We start from the raw sequence: 21,204 nt of genomic DNA, 5'->3' as shown, positions 1-21,204 counted from the left end.
ACGTTTTTTTGTACTTATCATCTGACAGGCTCTTTGGCTGGTTTACTCATGACACTGTAACTTGTTACTTTGTAAATGAGTCGAATTGGCCTTATGAAAGTACCAGTATCACGGTACTAACAAATCTTTGTCTAGCTATTGGTGCAAGATTTGGCATTGCCCCCTAGAAAAATTCTAAAAAAAACTAGTGCAAACCTCAGACCTGACAAAATATGGTAGATTTGGTACCAACATACTTCTGTCATTTCTACAAGCCTACCTACCCAAGGGTTCGTCTGCAGGCTCCCCTTCTCTAGGAAAAATGCAAAATAAAACTAGCCTAAAATGTAATTTAAATTACCTTTAAATATTGATCTTGTCAAGCCAGTGTGGCTATGAAAACTTTTCTATATTATTTGAAGTTCTACCACATCCGCGTTTTCCAATTTAGTCGAGTAATTACTTCTGGAATTGTAAGTCTATTTTAAGTTTTATATTTTCATAGGTATACTTCTCTTGATCTTTTTTTTCGAGGGCTCGTATACCACGTTTACTACCATTGGCTTAATCAGCTAAGACCCAAAGAGAGGAGGAATTAAAAAGGTTACCAGTGGGTCTTGAGCTTCAAAAAAGTACATTTGAGTTCAGACATTCAGGCTATCTATGCAATTTTAGTCTTTTTTTCAATAGGTTTTTTGATTTTGTCTTGAAGGCCTTTTCTCCTGGAACATTTTAAATAAGGTCCTGGACAATATCTGCTCTTTTTAAAGTTGAGACCAATTAAAAATCGTAGGGTTTTGTTTGCTTAAAGTTTTGGAATTCTTTCTAACACTGCTAAGAAAAGACTCTGGGTCTTCGATATCGTTTTTATTGTCCAATGCAAGACTGTGATCCTTTAAGATCTTATTGTTTTACTGTACAAGACCTTTTCTTGGCCCGATGTCATTTAAAACCTTGCCAGAAAAAGGTTTAGAGACTCTGACTTCACAAAGATGTCTACTTGCTTTTGGGATACCTTGTATTATCCGAAGATGCACCTTTTCGCAATATTGTTAGAAATGAAGAACAATAATGTAATAAATTAAATTTTTACATTATTTTAAGAAACAAGGGTTAGGAGATGAAACCGTATATTAATCATAAACCAACAAACACATACAGACCATTACATTTCATAACTCGGACTTATATGACATTTTATTTTTTATAAGAAGTATGATGAAAATAATATGGAAAATAAACTAAATTATGTTAAACCCCTAACCGTTTGGGGACAAGCAAAAAGGTCAAAATTCTGGGGAATGGTTAAATCCTTGACAACTATCTCCCGATTCATTTACTTCGGGCGTAACGTTCAGTCTTGCAAACTTGAAGCGTGCCAATAGCTGAATTTGGCTGCAGTGTGATTCATTACTAAATTGCACATGTTCACTAGATGAATATTTTGCTAATACCACATGAATAAATTATTTATGGTCAGTTTGAATGAGTTTTCTAACTGGTGTAGTAGTTACTTAGGCACAAAACTGGGGGACTTTGATTCCCATCGAATTGGAAAGAATCTTTAAGGTCCAATCAACTTCTTTACTTTCTTTTATGTTGATTAGATTTACAATCAAACGAAAGGCAAAAGATAGCAAATCCAAGGGCTGCCCCGAATCATAGATAATCGACTCATAACATCAGGATATACATAAAGGCTGGTACGTCATAATGCTGTCGTGGGTAAAACCAAAGTGTGTATCTGACACCTTTTATAAATATGAGTTATTGTTCTCAGAAGAATGCTTGCTTGGTTATTGGTTCCTTCATCCCCAAAAAATGTGTTTTTTTTCCAATTTTTAAGATATTTTTGAAGTTCACTTTAAAATAGCCCCCCCCCCAAAAAAAAAAAAAAAATATATATATATATATATATATATATATATATATATATATATATATATATATATATATATATATATATATATATATATATATATATATATATATATATATATATATATATATATATATATATATATATATATATATATATATATATATGGATTCCTGCAGACGCTCCTGATGGTAAAGATAGCAAAATCTACGATATTGAAATAAAATTGAAGTTATGAATCCAACTGAAATGTTACGAAAATCCTATTCGAAAATAATACAATTAAGCCTAAAATAACTAATATTCAGTATCATATAAACATAGCTTGGATTTTCGGAGGAGGCATTGATAGCTGCATGAGATTGAAGCTTAGTTAGGGGGAGTATTCACCATCTAACTCTGATGCTACTTGATATAACTCAATGAACACATTCAAGTCTATGTTTTCTTTCATTCAAAATTACAAAGATTTATGACGCGCCGTTTGATTTAGGGCACGACAATACATCCTTCATAATCAAACCCAAGTTCATAAGGTGCCTCTGCTAGCTCTTAAGACTACCGTATCGTTAAAGTGTCGTAGTAAGGCCTCTGATTTAGTCTTCTCAGGGGTAACTAATAAAAATTATTTTCAGATGTTCGTACAAAAACAAAAGAATATGAGCGATTTGTAGTGCCTCGAGAGGATGAAATTTCAACGTATCATCAGCTTAAGCAGCAATTTGACAATTTAACTTCTGAGCATCAGAAATATATTACGAAACCAGTTTATCTAGTACCTTTTTTGCAAGCGGGAAGAATGGTCTATGTCATCAATAAAAACCATGATTATGGATGGGGTGTTGTATTATCCTATAGGAAGGACCAGATCAGTAATGGAAATAAAACTGGTATGACTGGGGCTGAAGAGAAGGATAGTCAATACATTGCTGAGATTTTACTCTGTGTTTCAAAAACTGCGGCTGATAAAAAGGTAACTCTGACTTATTAGGTTCAATCAACCAAAATTTCGACACGTAGGATGAGTTTTGTTTTGTTTTTCATGCGCGTCGGTTTTAAACCTATGAATTTGGTCGTACTTTCCTAAAGAAATCCTTTTCAACTTTTAGATGTGAATTTCGGACAAAATAAAATATTACCGTTCGAAACGTATTATTATAGAACATTTTTATAGAAAACTAAATATAAACTAAGTTCAGGCTAATGAATTCTAAATACAGTGCATATACAAAATGTATACAAGTAAATACTAAATGTAAACAAAATATAGCCAAAAATATTAGAAGCCTACGCCTTTTTTGCAGTGTGTTAAAACTCTTAGCAGATTTCTAGATAACAAAGAAGTTTTACTGAGACAAAATTACTTTCTCATATATAAATCAACAGTTTGGCAGAATCAAGAGTTGATATTCACTTTAGTCATATATTATTTTAGTAGTGTGGCACTGAAGTGCTGGGGATCACTTCTCCTTTATCTCATCCTATTCAAAGCTTTCGGTTTGGCTGCTTCTAAAAATCTTTCTTTTAGACTTTCTTATTTCACCTTCTGCACTGTTTAGTTGGACTCTCTTTGAGAAATAGGGTCTTGACACATCAGAAGGCCATACTCAGGCCACCTAAGTCGCTCTTTTGTTGCGTATATACTACGTAGAGTTGAACCACTTCGTTCAGAAAGAGTCGCAAAAGGTACCTTATCGACAACCTTTTTTCCCAAAGTAGTCCATTGCCAAATTCTCTGAAGAATATCTATGTATTCTTTCTTTAATACCCATACTCCTGTGTTTGAATTGACTCGTTATTCAAAATTCCAAATTATGATCTTAATTGGGGCTTTTTTTTCTCCTTTGTTCGTAGTTATATTGCTGTCCAAGTAAAGAAACTTGTCCGTCTCGTCAATATTTTCATTACCTTCAGTGCACTTTCGTTTACATCTTCTTGTTCAATTTGCTTTGTCTTCATTACATTTATTGCTGGATTTAGCTTTAGACCTTAACGGATTACCGTTACACTCTTAAAATTATAAAAAGCGCCATTACACTCTTCAACACTGTTCGCGCGAAATCTGAGATTGTCTGCATAGTATAAGTCAAATATATCATAATCATAGCTATTCAAAAGGTATAGCCTCGGCGAAGGGTAAAAGATTCTTTTTTAACGGGGGAAAAGTAAAAAACGGAATAGAATTAAAAATAAATTTTTAATTAAGCCGGTATGTTTCAAATAACAGTACAAACTCATTATGTAAAGTTCTAACCCCAAACTTGTTTTTGGGAAAAATTTTGAAGTCTTAAGAGTCACTAGATAACCTAGAGATTTTCAGCAAAAAAAATTCCAGACGCCCATCTTTCCAGTTGGACCTATCTCTTACCTATCGGTTTTACTTCTTGCACTTCCTATCTTTTTTCCTGACACCTGTAATCTATTCAATTCTTGTTTTTTAATAGTCATGTATATTTCAGAGTATAGCAAATATTAAGCCTCCAGGACCTGGTGAACCAAGCGAAATGAAAGCTGTACCATGTTACCTTCATTTGATCCAGAAAGTATCATCTGTTCGTCTTTACGTACCCGAGGACTTGAAGCCCCTCGATAATAGACAAAGTGTACTGAAAAGTATAAGAGAAGTGGAAAGACGGTTTTCAAATGAAATACCACTTTTAGACTCGTTGAAAGATATGAAGATCAAGGAAAAGGAATACGCTGACATTAGGAAATCAATTGAAGCATTTCAAAGCAGACTGAAACAGCATCCTTTGTATGAAGATAAAAAGGTTGAGGAGCATTATAAACTGTACAAGGAAAAGCTCCAGGTATGTCCTGTGTAATACCTAACACCCAGATGCACCTAGGACCAGGATCTAACTATCATCTAACCCATTCTTAGTAAGACTCATCTGATTAGCTAGTTCAGACTAAGTGAGATAGAAAATATTAACTATATATTTAAATTTCAATACAGTTTTTTTCTATACTGCTAGGATTAATAATGAAGCTCTCTCATTGGCTGGCTTTCGGTTCCAAAACAGTTTAAATAACTTGAGCTAGCTCTAAAATATACTAAATCCTTTTATGAATGGGTCTAGTGTTAGTGAAAATCTCAGTGTTACATAAATCTCATCGGGAAGGAGCATTTAGTAACTTTCCTGGATTTAATCGGCATTCTATTTCAGTTAATAGCTTAAACCGTTTACATCAAGTAATTAATTAGTATAATTTCAATGGATGGCCTATTTTTTGTCCCTGTTCAAGTTGAAACTTGCAGCAGCAATGCCCTTGGCCAAGGAGAATCTACTATTCAAAAAGTTCCGTTTTACGGCATGGGCCCCAAAAATGGGGCAAAAAAGAGCAGGAATACTATTGTTCTGATCAGCTTGAAACGTATGTCCTTAACTCTAAGGACTTTAATGCAGAAAGAAAAAGAAATTATTTCTTCCGAAAACGGGGCCCCACAAAGGACAAAAAACTTTTTCTGAATAGCTTCAAGACCAGCGCCTACATGTCTCTGGGCCAAGGGGCCCTAATGTACAATGAAAAATTAAAAAAGAAAACTATCGATTGCGTTAAAGTGCTGCCTAAAAAGGACCACCACTTTTTTCTTCAGAACAACTCGAAACTTAAAACCGTAAGTCCTTGGGCCGAAGGGACACTAATATACCAAAAAATTGTAGTTTGGAGGTATGGGAAATTCTGAGACTTTATCTTTCTTTAAGTACACAACGTTTAATATTAAGCACTAAAAAACCCTTACTGGAGACAACCCATGGCACACCAAGGTGACAAATCATCGTCCGCTCAATTTAAAATATTTTTCAATGCCTAGTCTAATGGAATGAAATGCAAAATTGTGTACCAACTTACAATATCTGATGGCATTTGCACTCTGTTAGATCCAAAATGATAAGCATTTCGGTATTTGATGGAGCCAAAAACTAATGGAACACAGTCTAACGCAAGGGAATTAAAAACCAAAGGTTTGCTCCAATTAAAATGACTGACAGCATCAGCACCCCTCTATATACAAAATCCTAAGCATACCATTCTTTGGAGTAGCGAAAAGAAAAAGAGATTATTTCCTTTTTTTGTTTAAGATTGGAGCTGAGCTTAAAATTGCCAAAGAAGAATTGAAAAAGGCTAAATCCCTTTTGCAAATGACTGAATTAAAATCAAGGAAACGTATCCTTAGACGAATGGGCTATTGTACTGCTACAGATGTCATTGAATTGAAGGGTCGAGTTGCCTGTGAAATTGGCAGGTAAGAATTTTATTAAAAAAATTTCTCTTGCCATTCCACATTTTAAATAATTTTTTGCATTTAAATTACCAGGTTTTCTAACAAGGTTACTAAAAAGCTCTTTATAGAAATCGAGCCTTAGAATGGCCTCCCATTCCTAGTTTTGGGTAGGTATACCTGATCCAAGCCTGGCATTTACATAGCACTTGGAAGTCCCGCATAGCACTTGCACTGCTACCTCTGAAGTCTTTTGTAAGAGGTATAAAATTCCAATCCTTTGTAGTTCTCAACTTTTATGAATCTACATAGAAAAAACAGACTGAATACAAGTTTTAAGATTTGTTTGAATTGAAATAAAGATAAAGAGGAATATGTGGAGGATGTCTCAGACAGTAATATTTGTCTATAAAGCTCTGATATGAGTCAACCCAGGATAGATTACCCAAGTGAGGCTTACCATGAAATTTGGTTTTGCTTTAAAAAAAGGGAAAAAAATGATCGGTTTTTCTTTATATTGAGAAAACTTGTTGATCTTTTTCTTTCGTCAATGTTTTGGGATAAGGAAACAAATCGTAAAGATTGTAAACACTTAAAAATTCGACCTTTTAGAAGAAGAAAAAGAATAGCGCTTTCTTATGATTTACTTGTCAGGTTATGTGCATGTTCAAGAAAGGCTTAGGTAAGACATTATGACGATTCGATAGTTTTCTACTTAATTTATTTAAAATGTGCTTACCAAACTTAAGTTGGAAATTCTCAAAATAATTGGGAAATTGATGATATTAAAATCTATTTTGTCCGTTCAGATGTTAGTTGGGAAGTTCCTACTGATGTTTGTCAGGGTTGATTTTAAGATAGCTTAAAAAAATGCTAGAGTTTTTCAAATCGCTACGCAAAATTAAGGAGGAAGGTATAATTTTATTTATTCAGGGCCTTTATTTTATGGATGAATCCCGGAGGTTGAATTGTCAATAAGATAAATTAAAATAGATAAGTCTAGCCTGCCAGTCGTTTTTAGTGAACTTTCTTCTTTTTCGTCTACTTCTTCTTTCAATTCTTTTTTTATTGTTATTATTACCGTTTAAGAGTATATTGCTTTCAGGTACGTTCCTTTTACCACTTCAATTTCCCAGGATGTTTCTCGAGTGAGAATAGGATTCAGAGAAAGACCGCTTACTTACTTACTTGTACTTGGATCAGGACACAAGCTATGTAACTCTCCCTGGCGACAGGATCTGGCAGACTGTTAAATTCCACAGGTTGGGTTCATAGGGCAATATTTCGAATCATGAAGGGTCCCATCTGCGACCATGTCTCCGAAATCTGCCAATCGGCTCGAGGTCAGATTTGACAGTGTTGAGCCACGTTATGGTTTCTCCTCCATGTCATTTCCTCCAATTAGGTACTGGTTTGCAGCGAAGGCTTTGATTTGTAAAAGTCTTGGCTGGTCTTCGGCAAACATGGCCGAACCAGGACAAGCAGCGGCGTTGAATGATATTTGTGATGTCGTACTTCTGGTCACATTGTTTGCGGATGATCGTACTTGGGATTCGGTCGCTCAGATGTAACCCCAGTGTGCTCATCGGGCATCTGTGTTCAAAAGTGTTGAGGGTGTGTGCCTCGGCGACTTTTAAGGATCACGTCTCGCGGCCGTACAGTAAGACCGATCGGACTAGGGTATCGTAAATACGGACTTTTGTTTTCTGGTGGATTTCCTTCCTTTTCCATGGCGGCTTCCACAGCTGTGCAAAGACAACGGAAGCTGATGCAATGCGTCATTGGATTTCTTCACTACATCCGCCGTTGATGTCGATTAACGATCCGAATTTATCGGATCGAATTATTAAAAATATTAACGAATTTATTTACAACTTCAGTCTGCCTTTGATTAAGGGTTATAGCGGTAGAGTTTGTATCCGGGGCATTAAACATAGCTTTAGTCTCTTCAATGTTAATATTGAGCCCGAATGGGGCAGGAACTTCGTAGACTTTCAGAATTATATTCAGGGCTTCGTTAACGGATTTTCCAAGAAGAGCAACATCATTCGAATAATCCAGGTCGGTGGTACCGAAATCAGGGCTAACTTTGACTCCGAAGTTTAGCATTGCTTTTTTCATTACCCAATCGATGACAAAATTGAATAGTTGGGAGAGAGTACACATCCTTGCCTCACACCGAACTCGATATCGAATAGCGGAGAAAGTTCTCCGTTGACTTGCATACAGGCTCATGTGTGTTGATAGTAAGCCTGAATGAGTAGTACGATCTTAGGTAGGACATAATCATCTTCCATCGCCATCCAAAATCCTCCCCAGATGACTGAATCATAGGTCGTAATGAAGTCGATGAAGATAGCGACGGTAATTTGTTGATGCCTGGCTCTATGTTCTGAGATCTGTCTCATGATGAAGAGTTGGTCAATACAGCCCATGCTGGCTCAGAAACCAGATTGTTTGGGGTGGGTTATCTCGTTGCGGAATTGGTTAAGCGGGATCATTGCAAAGATCTTTCCCGCAATGCGCATTAGTGAGATCCCTCTGTAATTTTTGCATTCGGTGCGGTCGCCTTTCTTGAAGACTGGCATTATATCTGAGTCTTGCCATTCTTGGGGAAACTGTTCCTGAGACCAGATTGAGCAGAAGAGCTTTTGTAGTTTCTCAGCGAGAATAGGAACAACTTTGTAGATTTCGGCCGGGATGTAATCTGTGCCTGGCGCCTTGTGATTCCTCACCTTCTTGATTGCCTCTTTGATCTCATGTATTGAAGGGGGGGGGGGGGACATTGACATTGCTGTATGGGGCTTGTTGACTAAGTGGTACTGAGTTGTGGTTAGGATTGCTTGGCTGGAGTGCAGTGGCGCTATTATTCGGAGGCGTTTGAGTGGAAGGGATTTTGTGATTGGGGTTCAGTAGCTTCTGGAAGTGGTACTGCCATTTTGCGATTATGTCATCTTTTCTTGACAGAAGCGTTCCATCTTCGCCCCTCGCTCCAGTTGAGATCTTTTTACTTGTTCCAGTTGCTTCTTTTAGTAGTTGGTAAAGCTGTCTGAATGACAAGCAGCCTTCTGCATATCTGCTGCCACGTGGTCTCAGTAGCGTTGTCGGTCGTGGCGGGCGGATTTATGGCATTGTTTTTCTCAGTGTCTTGAACACTGTGGACTGGGTATTTCCGATCTGTTGTTTCTTGTTTAATAGCTTGATGGTGTCTTCTGAGATCCACTTTTTCCGCTTCCGATTTAGCTTGCCAAGGACTTTTTTAGAGGCGGCTGTTATAGTGTCTCTGATCTTCCTCCACTTGTCTTTTATTTTGATGGTGGTTGGTTCATTATCGTCGTCCACGGACAGAATGCCAAAACGGTCGGATAATTCTCTTCTCCGACTGCTTTATCCTGAAGATGTTCTACATCGTATCTCGAAGGAGGTTGCGTTCGTTTCCTGGAGGTGGGCTTTATGACCAGGGAAGCTTTTAGCAGCATATGATCGGAGCCATTCTTCGCTCCTGTGTCGGCTCCACGGTAGGCTCTACAGTTCTGCATAGAGCTTCGAAATCGGGAGGATATTAGCAAGTAATCAACCTGAGATTGGGCTCTTCCATCTCGAGAGTGCCAGGTGATCCTCTGCGATGGTTTGTGCTATAAAAACGTATTTGCCAATACAAGATTATGCTGCTGGGCAAATTCTACGAGTCTCCTTCCACGCTCGCACCTGTCGCCCCATCCAAATCTTCCAACAGCTCTTTGCGGTCTGTCTCGCGGCTTCCAACGTGGGCGTTAAGATTACCTCTCCTAGGATGAGTAGATCACGGTTTGGGACTGTTCTCAATGACTGGATCAGAGCATCGTAGAATCATCAGCCGTAATTTCGTCCGCAGCTCTGGTTGTTGCATAGGCTGAGATGACAGTGATGTTGAACAGGTGACTTTTGAGACGGGCCTTAGCCAAACGGGGTGAGATTGGCTGCCATTCAACTAGGGACTTTGCTGCTTTAGTACTGAGGAGGAGACCAACCCCCGCATTACCAGAGCTAACGCTAGGTTCGGAGTTGAAAAAGTGGAATTCAGATTTTCCTTTAGGGGTGGAGACGAGCGCATCTTGGAGATTTCCATTTAGCCGGGTTTCGGATACGCATAGAATGTCTATGCAATATTATTTGCATTTGCCTACTATGAAGGTCCGGGTCACAGGGCATTTCAGTGAACATACGTTCCAGCACCCTCACTGAGGGATTGTCGATGTTTCAACAGGTGGTCGGCTTGTTCACTTTTCGTCTGGGTCGCAGGAGCCTCCGACGCATCGCTTGCCGAGGGTGCCGTAGCCAAAGTTGGTTTTCTAATTCTTTCTGCCATTTCCATCGATTCGCGGGAATAAATTTAACCGACGGGTCCCCAATCTAACGGCACCCCTTCTGCGTGTTTGCCGGCGTCCGTCAAGGTTAAGTTGACAGGGCCGTTGCCACCCTTCTGCCACAGTGAGCCCACACAGCTGGATTTCTTGCTGAAGATCTAGGGACTGAGAAAGTGCCTGTGGTGCACCTCAGAGACCCACAACCCTCTCTAGGGGGCGGAACAGCAACCTTTATCTACCCAACCTACTCTACAAGGGAACTTAGAAGGGAAAGAAAAAGAACATATCACAGGAATATAAACACTCTGCTTTTCAGTGACAAATTGTATGTTTATCAGTGTTTTCCGTCCAAAATTTGCAATTAGTTGACGTCCCACGGTGTCTCCGCATTTCTCTTAAAAAATCTTCAGCTGATGTGTATATGGCAAGTGCATAAGATATTACTCTGGTGAAAAGATCCTCTTTATAATTCTTCTGAAAGAAGAATTCTTCTTCTGAAAGAAGAAGATCCTCTGGTGTCTGCAGACATTACCTATATCTACTACCAAGGGCGGGCATAAAGTTAAACGTTACCCTTTTTTGCGTTCAAATTGGGCTGAGTACCTTTAACGCTCATTAACAATAAATTAAAGTATTTTGGAAATTCATTAGTGAGTATAATCCATGAAGTTCTCTTTGGCTTTCTTGTAAAAGAAAAAGAAGAAGATAGAAAACTGAATAACGTGGAAATCGCCATAACTCCAGTCCCCCACTAATAAAAATAACAAGTAATTTTACGATGAGGAAATTTATTTAGGGAGTTGGGGGAATAATCCAAATATAATTTTATATGAGGCTTCCGTTGTGCTAGAGGAAAATAGATATTTATAATAATTTTCTTTTTTCAGTGGCGATGAACTATTGTTGACAGAATTGTTATTTAATAACGTTTTTAATGGCTTAGACTCAATACAGACTGCATCACTATTAAGCTGTTTTGTTTGCGACGAAAAATCGAATCAAATGCCACGTCTCGTTGACTCACTCTCTGGTCCTTTGAAACAGATGCAGGTAGCTTATAACCGTACTTTCTTCTTTCTTAGAAACTCTTATTTCCTGTTCTTTTTTTTTCTTCTTACTCCAAATGAAATGCAAAAACAAGCATCATCGCGCAGCCACCTTATTCAAGATTTTTATGAGTATAGTTGATGATCTTTCTCGCTTAGCCCATTTGAATTTCTTAACGTAAACCAAGTTGCTATTAACGATATGCATTAATCGTATTGTGCGTCTGCTAAACGACAAATACAAAAGTAACCAAATTTGGCTGATACAGAAAGATCTTCTATGTTTAGTAGTCTGATTAACTGTAGTTATCATAGGCTAGCAGGGTTGGGGAGTAGGAGCTGGAATGAGGAGGACTCACAAGATCGATTTGTCACTCCTCATTCCTGTTATTATGTTGCACATGCAAACAGAATTGACTAGGATTACTTCTACTTGACCAACAAGAAATTGTGCTAATAAACCAAAGCATTACGACGATAGGAAGAATATTTTCTTGTAAAAACAGTAGATCTCTGATTAGTTATTAAATAAAAAAATAAGTTTTTTCAACTGAAAGTAAGGAGCAACATTAAAAATTAAAACGAAAAGAAATTATTATGTGTATGAGGGGGTTCACCCCCTCGTCAGTACCTCGCTCTTTACGCTAAAGTTCGAATTGTGCTCCAATTCTCTAAGAATGACCCTTGAATCACAAAGGCCGTTTAATTAGAATAAATAGCTCTTTTGAAAGTACTAAAAAAAAGCTTAAGCGTAAAGAGCGAGGTAATGTGGGGGCGAACCCCCTCATATACATAATAATTTATGTTCGTTTTAAATTTAATTTTGCTCCTTACTTTCAGTTGGAAAAACTAGTTTTTTTTAATTCAATTTCTGATCGTTTTTTAAATAATGCTGGGAAATCCAGCATTCATAGAATCCTTCATAGAAAATTCTCTTTCCCCATGAAAAATTCCTCCATGGAAAGATCCTCCCACTTAACCGAAGCAAAATAAGGGCAAAATTAAATTTTAAAACGAACAGAAATTATTATGTATATAAGGGGGTTCGCCCCCTCGTCAGTACATCGCTCTTTACGCTAAAGTTCGAATTGTATTCCAATTCTCTAAGAATGACCCCTGAATCACAAAGGCCGTTTAATTAGAATAAATAGCTCTTTAGAAAGTACTAAGAAAAACTTAAGCGTAAAGAGTGAGGTATTGATGAGGGGGCGAACCCTCTCATCTAAGATAATAATTTCTGTTCGTTTTAAATTTTAATTTTGCTCCTTATTTTCAGTTAAAAAACTTTTTTTTAAGTTCTAATTTCTGATCGTTTTTTAAATAATGCTGGGGAATCCGGCGCCCCCTTTATGGAAAATTCTCTTCCCCTATGAAAATCCTCCATAGAAAGATCCTCCCACTGAACTCGCAACCCTCCCTCCTCCACCAGAAAAAATCCCCCCCTCTGAAAACGTCTGTATACTTCCCAATAACCAATACTATATGTAAACAATGGGCAAAGTTCATAACTTGAAGTTCTTCCCCAGGGGACTGTGGGGAATTAATTCATCTTCAAAGACATTGTCATTAGATTTTTCGAGTATGTTTAACAAAATGGCTGTATCAACATTTTGATCCAGTGACTTTGAGAAAAAATGAGTTTGGGAGTTGGCCTAGTTGCCCTCCAATTTTTCGGTCACTTAAAAAGGGCACTAGAACTTTTAATTTCTATTCGAAAAAGCTCTCTCGCGAAATTCTAGGACCACTGGGTTGATACGATTACCCCTGGAGAAAAAACAACAAAAAACAAACACGCATCAGGGATCTTTCATCTGGCAAAAAAAATACAAAAATCCACATTTTTGCAGATAGGAGCTTAAAACCTCTACAATTGGGTTTTCTAGTACATTGAATCTGATTGTGTGATTTTCATTAAGATTCTAGGACTCTTAAGGTGTGTTTCCTCTTTTTTCAGAAACTAAGGCAAATATTCTCATGCTCATAACTTTTCATGGGTAGGACTAAACTTGATGAAACCTGTAAATTTGAAATCGGCATAAAAATTCGATTGTTTTGATGTATCTATTGGTAAAAAAATTCCGATTTTGTTAGAGTTTCGATTACAATTGAGTCGGGTCGCTCCTTACTTGCAGTTCGTTACTACGAACTGTTTGATTCAGCTATGATCTTTGGCTCATTTAAAGTGAGAATAATCAATTTCGTGTGAAATTCCGGCTAAGCAATAGGCTAGTGTAGGTTGAAATCAAGAGACCTAAAGTTTGAGAAACCTAGTTTGAGTTTCCAGAAACAATTAAAATTCAGCAACATTTAAGCTCTTAATATTAAGCTCTTATTTTAATTAAGACAACCAGGGAATCTGAAAATCCAATGGAAAAAAATGGCCTCAGTTTCTACCCTCTATTTTTGGGATAAGGCGCCCCAACCTGAAATTTCATATTTTAGATAAGTACACAAGAGATCTCTTGTGTACATACTTCTGTATTTGGATAGACAATGTTCTGTCTGAGGGACCTATTATAATGTTTGTGCGAGGAAGAAAAGGAGATGTAACGCATTTTTGGAAAACTAAAAATTTTGAAAAAAAGAAAATAACGAATTTTCATTTATTGAGTGTCTGTACTAAATACTGATCGAACACAGGTATATCTATGTCTGTCGGCAACATCGGTAACGTGAGTATCTTTACAATGTTGAACGATAAATCGATCCAGCATGCTTGGTTTATTGGGTTTAAGTGCTTACTTCATCATTGAGAAAGAAAGCGTTTTATTCGAAGTACCAACTATTTTACTACAATAGAGGCTCTGCAACGTTATTTAGCTGTCAATAACGTTTAATGGTAAAACCCTTTCCTGAAGCACCATTGTCTGTTCAAATTGTGGAATTTTTTTTTTTTTTTTTTTTTTTTTTTTAGACTAACTGTTTAAACCAAACGGTTTTTCGCGATTAGCCCAATACATTTTCCTATCGATTTCCTTCTGCATCTTCCTAACGATTTTTCTATCATATTCCGTTCTCAGGGTATTTAGACGTTTCTGTTTTGTTTCTGTTCTTCTTTCAAATATTTGTATATTTAATTTTGTCAAACTGAAATGGTTGAGAAATAGAGTGTTGAAATCAACAAGTCTTTGTGTCGTATCTTGAATGTGCATAGAATCCGTTTTTGTGTAAACATCCACCTCGATATCAGTAAAACACAACGACAGACATTTTTCAGTTTTTTTTTTTTTTTTGCGGTCCTGTAAAATATTTCCGTAATACAAGACCTTTTGAATTGTCACAATCGATCTGTCTTAAGCGATTCGGATCTTTAACTTTAACGTCATATTATTTGTCTGGCGTTCTTATGATTCTAAATTTTCGCTTTTGTTCTCTATGCTTAAAATTAACAAATATTAAAATAACTTTTTTCCTTCTTCTTGCATTTCCCATCGTAGAGCTTTATATGTGATGTGTCTTTACTGTTTATTGCATATGAATACTTATCTGTATATCTATCTCTCTACTGATTAGAAAGGAAAAATTTCCAAGATTAATTCGTAAACAAAAAAGAAGATTCGTCTACCCGAACAAAAGCTAACCCATGTACCTAATACTACCCAATACTATTCATCATTTGTGAATACTATTTCATCTACCTAAACTGCTTTTAGTAAAACTCTGGTTTGATGTATTTACTGTCGTTAGCGCCAAAATCTTACCTTTCTTTTATACCCAAGTAACACCATAGTCAAACCTCTTGATACAAAAAAAAGATTTATGAATGATACGTGTTATTCCTTGATTTGAACGCCACGCTTGTACTACTGAAGTGGAAAAGTGAAATGGCGAAAAATGGTTGCTATACGAACAACATTATTTAATGAACACCAAGATGCGTCCTGAATTCACGATATCGGACTATGCAACCAATTTTGTGCAAATTAACATCTTTCATCTGCCATTTGCTATTTAATAAATACGACTTCGTTTTTGACGAAGGTACAGGCAATAGTGCGTCCATATAGATCTGAACTATCTTTCGTATAAAATTTTGAAGTTTGGACCTAAAACATACCCTTTCTGGGTTTTAGCCCTTCCTCCCCTCTGCTCTACAATATTTTGTGTGTAACTTTAGTGAAAAATTGGAATGGCAAGAAATAGGTTTGGAAAGTCTATTTCATCACTAATTTGTTCTCAAATATTGTCTACTAGTATTATGTCTTTGTAGCTTTTATCGGGTTCAACATGCAAATAGGGAACTGATGCTTCATTTCCATTCCTTTTCATTTGAAAAAAAATGTTGCCTAGAAAATCTATACTCTGATTGGTGAGTCATAAATCCACGCTTGAAAGTTGAACATAATCCGACTCATCAAATTCCTCACACGTTACATAATTGGCGCTGTAGTTGTGCACGATTTCATTGTTTTCACAAGTCTGAATATAATGTGGCTCAGGCTTTAGCCCCTTTATTTTGTTTATTTTTTAACTTACTTTTGTCCGTATTTTAACACATAGAATCCAAATTCGGCCACCATGCTGTGAAATAAATTTTTTTATTAAATTCTATTCTAAACATTTAGAGTAGCATTTTTTCCCCTTTTTTGTCAAAAAGCTCGACAAATAATTTAAATCAGGAAATTACCACGTTTTCTGTAGTATTTAGACTTTAGGACATTTTTCCTTTTTTGTAACTGTAGGATATTGTGGAAATATTTGAAGGAGCCGCTAGTGTATAACTAAGACTAATACCAACAAATGAAGCATTGTAGTCTGAAGCATATTTCGATCCACTGTTCACTATTTTCCTTTTTTTCTAGCACATTATTTTGCAGAATATTATTGTGGGGCTGCTTCCAATGGAAAGGAGTGTAAAGGGGGTTTGCTTGTAACGCTAAATAAGTAAGAGTTTAAGATCGTTGTTACTATTTACGAAATAAATGATTTGCATTATGTCTACAAAAGTAAATAACAAAAAGAAACTTTTTTCCTATTTACAGTGAAGATATACGTAAAAAATTGCTAATTTCCTTTTCCTCTTAATTTTCTTTTTAGTAATTTAGCTCTTCCCTCTGTCTCTTCTTTTTTAATTCTTCTTCTTATATTAGGATCTTGCGCGGCGGATAGCCAAAATCAGTAATGACTGTAAGCTGGAAGTGCAAGAAGATGAATATGTTGAAAAATTCAAGCCTTATCTAATGGATGTTGTTGCTGCCTGGTGTAAAGGAGCGCCATTTGGAGATCTTTGTCAGATGACAGATATTTATGAAGGTAGGGGGAATCATCGCTTTTTGGGCGTGACTTCATTTCGGGCGTGTATGCGATTACTTTGTGCTACGGCATAAAATTGCTTTACAATGTCTGGCAAACGACGCGACTGTAATTCGGACCCTGTGAGCAAATTTCAGACGAAGGATAATACAATTTAGGCAAGAATTGAAAAGAAACCTTTGAATATATAGAAGTATATTTATTAAATGTGAAAAATTCAATGCGAAAATGCCATCTCAAGTTTCTCCTTATAATTTTCTTCTTGATAAGTTTGATTGTAAATTCTGCAAACAAAAAAATTAAGTATTTTACTGCTATTTCACCGCGAATAAATTACCGTCAGGGATTTCAATCTCCGGTAACGCGTCGCAAGAGCGAACAAAAAAGGCAGTATCATGTGACGAAATTCCTTTGTCACAGAAGCTTCTACAGAATTTCCACCTTCTTTATTTAGTATTCTTTAATTTGCAAACTCAATTTAGTTTTGAAAGTGAAAATGGTGCCATTATAGTGGATATTAGGGGTTGTAGTAATCAACTTAGGGGTATGTAAATTTGTTTTCCATTCCCTTTGTATGGGTTGTGGTATGAGTTTGATTAAGTATATAAGAAACTAGTTCCCAAATAAAGAATAATTTAACCTGTGAATCACAGTTTCGTTGACCTAGCTCAACTACTTGTCTTTAAAATGCCAGAGAGAGTTTGTTCAGAAAGTAATCGTTTATCCTAGGCATATGGTCAAAAGGCGATTGCTATATGGATTTGAATTACTTTTTAAATATTAATCGTTCAATAGCTAAATCGGTCCGTTAACCTTTTAAGTACTTGATTTATTTTTAACTTTTTCAAAAAAAAAACTACAAATAAGAGGATATTTTGCACTGTCAAAATTACAGTAGATGAATGTGTCAAAAGCACTGTCAAGCACTGTCAAAATCAATCACAAAAGCACTGTCAAAATCAAATCCATCTACTAGTTATGGGGACAATTCTGACCGCATAGCTTTGATGTCACCGAGAAATTCTCCATAGCAAACTTCTCTTTCATATAAATTTGGTGATTACCATAATAAATTCTTAGTCAGGTTTTTGCATACAGGAAATTTGTAGTGAAAAAGGAAAAACTATATACACATATTCGCTGTTATCTTACGATGGACATCCAGCAAGCAATAGCCTAGCCCAGTCACAATTCAATGGAAAAGTGATATAAAAATAACCTGCCTTCTATGGGCCATTGCCTCCTCTTAATTACTAATATCTTGATATGGAATAGTCGCATATGCGCATTCAATAAAAGAAAACGGATTATAATTTAAAGGAAACAAGTATGCGCTGTTGATTTGTGCCGAAACTACTTCCTTTAAAAAAAAAAAAACTGTTATTTGAATTTTCCAAAATTGCCGTATTACACTATTGGTGTCGTTTTTCAGGGAGCATTATCCGTTGTATGCGACGACTAGAAGAACTACTGCGACAGATGATTCAGGCTGCAAAAGCCATTGGAAATAACGACCTCGAAATCAAATTCACTGATTCGATCAAATTGATCAAGCGAGATATTGTGTTTGCTGCATCTTTGTATCTATAAATTTATTTGGCTTTTATGGAACTCCCTTGAGAAAGGAATATACTTTTTACAGAGAGTTACTCTTTAATATATATATATGTATATTGGGAGGCAATTGTTTCTTTGTGTTATGTGGTTTTTTAATGTGCTTTGTGTGAGTTTTTTTGTTGAAGGGGTTTTCTTTTAATATGTAGAAAGACCACGCATTCGTGAAAGACCACAACTGAAAAATACAGCTTTTTAGAAGGTGAAATAATTATTTTCGACATTTATATTGCTTAAGGCGTTCAGAGGCCAAACTGACCATATCAATAAAACAAAAGTGGATTTTTTTCTGGTTTTAATTGACATTGACCATACCTTATGAGTATTTTTCTCAATTTATTGTAGTTTTCGCGTGTGCTTGTGTACTAAGAGTATTCTGAAGTGTAGTTCAGAATTTTGAATGGGCTTCTGAAGAAATTACCTACTGTTTGATGGTAAAAGTTGATTATTTTTTGCCCCTAGCTTTTGGAGAATATGCTTGTGAATCTACTAAGTTAAGAGCCAATCAAAGATTTCAAGGACATCATACTCTAAAAAAAGATAAAACCAGACCCTTCCAGACCTTGGTTTGCACCCCCCCCCCCTCAAACCCCAGTTTACCCCCCAGCTGAAATTTAGTTTCTTCTAAAATCTTTTCAAAACTGAGATAAATCTGCATAATTCAAGCATCAACAGTATCAGATCAGTTTTTTAGTACATATTTACCTTTATAGTACTTTTAAAGTACTAAATAGTACCTTTATGGTACAAATCAGGTGTTTTTTTTTAGTTTTTACTGTCATTTTCACTTGGTTTTGAAAAAATTAGCTCCAATTTTTGAAAGAGTGAATTTCGCTCAATTAGGACGATTATTATCGTAGTTGAATTAAACATGTAACATTTACTGTCATTCTGCCGAAATAGCGCGCTCAGAAATATGACCACTCAATGCAGTTGGAATTATCTTCTTTTTATATTGCTTACCACTTTAAATATTACTTATTTTATTAAAACGTTAAGTTTCTATTGTTCCCTCGAGTAATGATAAACCCTTGAATACTAACAATGAAAGCAGAGTTGTACCGCCTGGTCTCGAACTTTGCACCTATCATAATCGCAGTTGCTCATTTAATCTATCAAATAAATAACAGTCAACAACTCATCCGTCAATAGTAAAAAAAAAAAAATCAGTAAATACATCGCATACTGATTTGACAATCTAAAGGAGTTTTTTTGGTTCGCAAAGCTAAAATTTCTATCCTGCACCTTCCTTTCTTCTCAAATTTCAAAAATAGGTTATTACTATATGCCAAAATTTAAGTGACACGAACAGAGAGTAATTTAAGAAACTGATAACATTATCTGTAACATTTTTTTTTTTTTATCTCATTTTGTATATGTTGGATTTTTATTTTGAGAAAGCAATAGATGGGATCCCAGGGATGACGCCCCTAGAGAGATCATTGCAAGTGGAGATGCTGCATACTACAGAATTGTTCATCCAACACTCAGTGCGGGTTGTCTCCTCTAGCAGGTCCAAGCATACTGCATTAAAACGGCGGAACTATTTGAGATTGCTCGTGAAAGTGAGCGTCGTAGTTATACTTGTTGATTACGCCTCATCTTTTAGACTTAAAACTGAACAAATTCACTTAAGCTTCAGTTGTCCAGCCAAGGCATATTAGGTTTTAGTATATTTTTCACAATTGGAAGCAGGCATGAATGCACAAATTTTTTTCGAGAGGTGAGGGAGCAAATTTAGAAAAAGGGCCGGATGGGTTTTATACAAAATAAAATAAAACAATTATGAAATTCTCAAAATGACTTGTGACATAGCCACCTATTGAATACATATAACACAATTTGTGTTTTGTTCGAAAGAAGAAAAAGATGGTATTTGTTGGTGGCTTCAGATCAAATAAGATAAATACTTTATAAAAAAAAAACTTGAAAAACCACATTTTCCAAATGGACTAAAAATGGGAAAATAAATTTTGTGATTCTAAAGATGATATACATACTTTAAAACGTGGTGCTGATTTTCAGTCAACTACCTATTGATATCTAACTATTTAAAATGCGCATCATGCTTTGAAGCATGTATATCAAAAGTATTCTTTAGAACCGAATTATTTTCCCCTTTTTAGTCCATTTGTAAAACGTGGTTTTTTAAAAGTTTTTTTTTGTAAAGTGTTTATTTAATTTTTGATCTTAAAGTGTGCCTACTTAGCTCTTCAGTACATATCGTACTACATTAAAATCACGAAACATGACCATTTCATACGAGAAACATTTACAGTTACAATCCAATTTAAGGATAATAATCAACTCACGATAAAAGTATTTGGACAAGCATTCTTGCCTTTAAGTTATTTTTACGTAGGAGCAGAGACATAAAACCGGTGCAAATTCTTTATCTCGCCACTAGATGTATCTGCGTTGTTTCATAACAGGAATCGAAGTAATTAAATTGTTACTAAATTTTTGTATAATTATGTATTTTTGAGATTCAAATATATCAGAATATTAAAATGTTAGACAAAGCAAAGCTGTATACAAATTTTGAGCCAAATCGGACGAGAAGAAGGGCTCGAAATAAGCATCTCGAATTTTGGCAACAAACAGACAGAGAAAGGAAGTTAAGTAAAATTTTATAAATTATCTGTCAAATCACGTTATACTGAAATGCAGTTGACACTGGAGAAACATGAAGATGAGTGAGTTAAATACCAGACGCACATAATAAAAAAAACGCGTAAACACGTACAATAATTTTTTCTAAGTAATTTAGAAAATAATCAACTTGGGTAGTGAAAACAGTGGCTAATACCGATATTTGATTGTATATCCAAATGACAGCAAGATATTGGCAAACCTTTC

At 35.9% G+C, this 21,204-nt stretch overlaps 2 protein-coding genes across 2 annotated transcripts in view; one reads left to right on the top strand and one right to left on the bottom strand.

Moving 5' to 3' along the window:
• The window catches only part of Mtr4 (exosome RNA helicase Mtr4), a 59,075-nt gene extending 40,699 nt beyond the window's left edge, over nucleotides 1-18,376 (top strand). The window contains exons 9-14 of the mRNA XM_089100407.1: nucleotides 2,494-2,831; nucleotides 4,318-4,668; nucleotides 5,947-6,110; nucleotides 11,320-11,482; nucleotides 16,569-16,731; nucleotides 18,164-18,376. Coding sequence (XP_088956533.1) covers nucleotides 2,494-2,831; nucleotides 4,318-4,668; nucleotides 5,947-6,110; nucleotides 11,320-11,482; nucleotides 16,569-16,731; nucleotides 18,164-18,321 — 1,337 coding nt within the window. The 3' untranslated portion in view covers nucleotides 18,322-18,376. The remainder of the gene's footprint in view (nucleotides 1-2,493; nucleotides 2,832-4,317; nucleotides 4,669-5,946; nucleotides 6,111-11,319; nucleotides 11,483-16,568; nucleotides 16,732-18,163) is intronic.
• Nucleotides 1-21,204, bottom strand: part of LOC148944524 (DNA repair protein Rev1-like) — a 196,631-nt gene that overhangs the window by 43,283 nt on the left and 132,144 nt on the right. The window lies entirely within an intron of this gene.

Source organism: Artemia sp. Qi Xiang Cuo, chromosome 14, assembly GCF_049724085.1.
Source record: "Artemia sp. Qi Xiang Cuo chromosome 14, ASM4972408v1, whole genome shotgun sequence".
Taxonomy (NCBI): domain Eukaryota; kingdom Metazoa; phylum Arthropoda; class Branchiopoda; order Anostraca; family Artemiidae; genus Artemia; species Artemia sp. Qi Xiang Cuo.
Note: the sequence above shows the minus strand (reverse complement) of the source record. Positions and strands in the feature narration are given on the sequence as shown.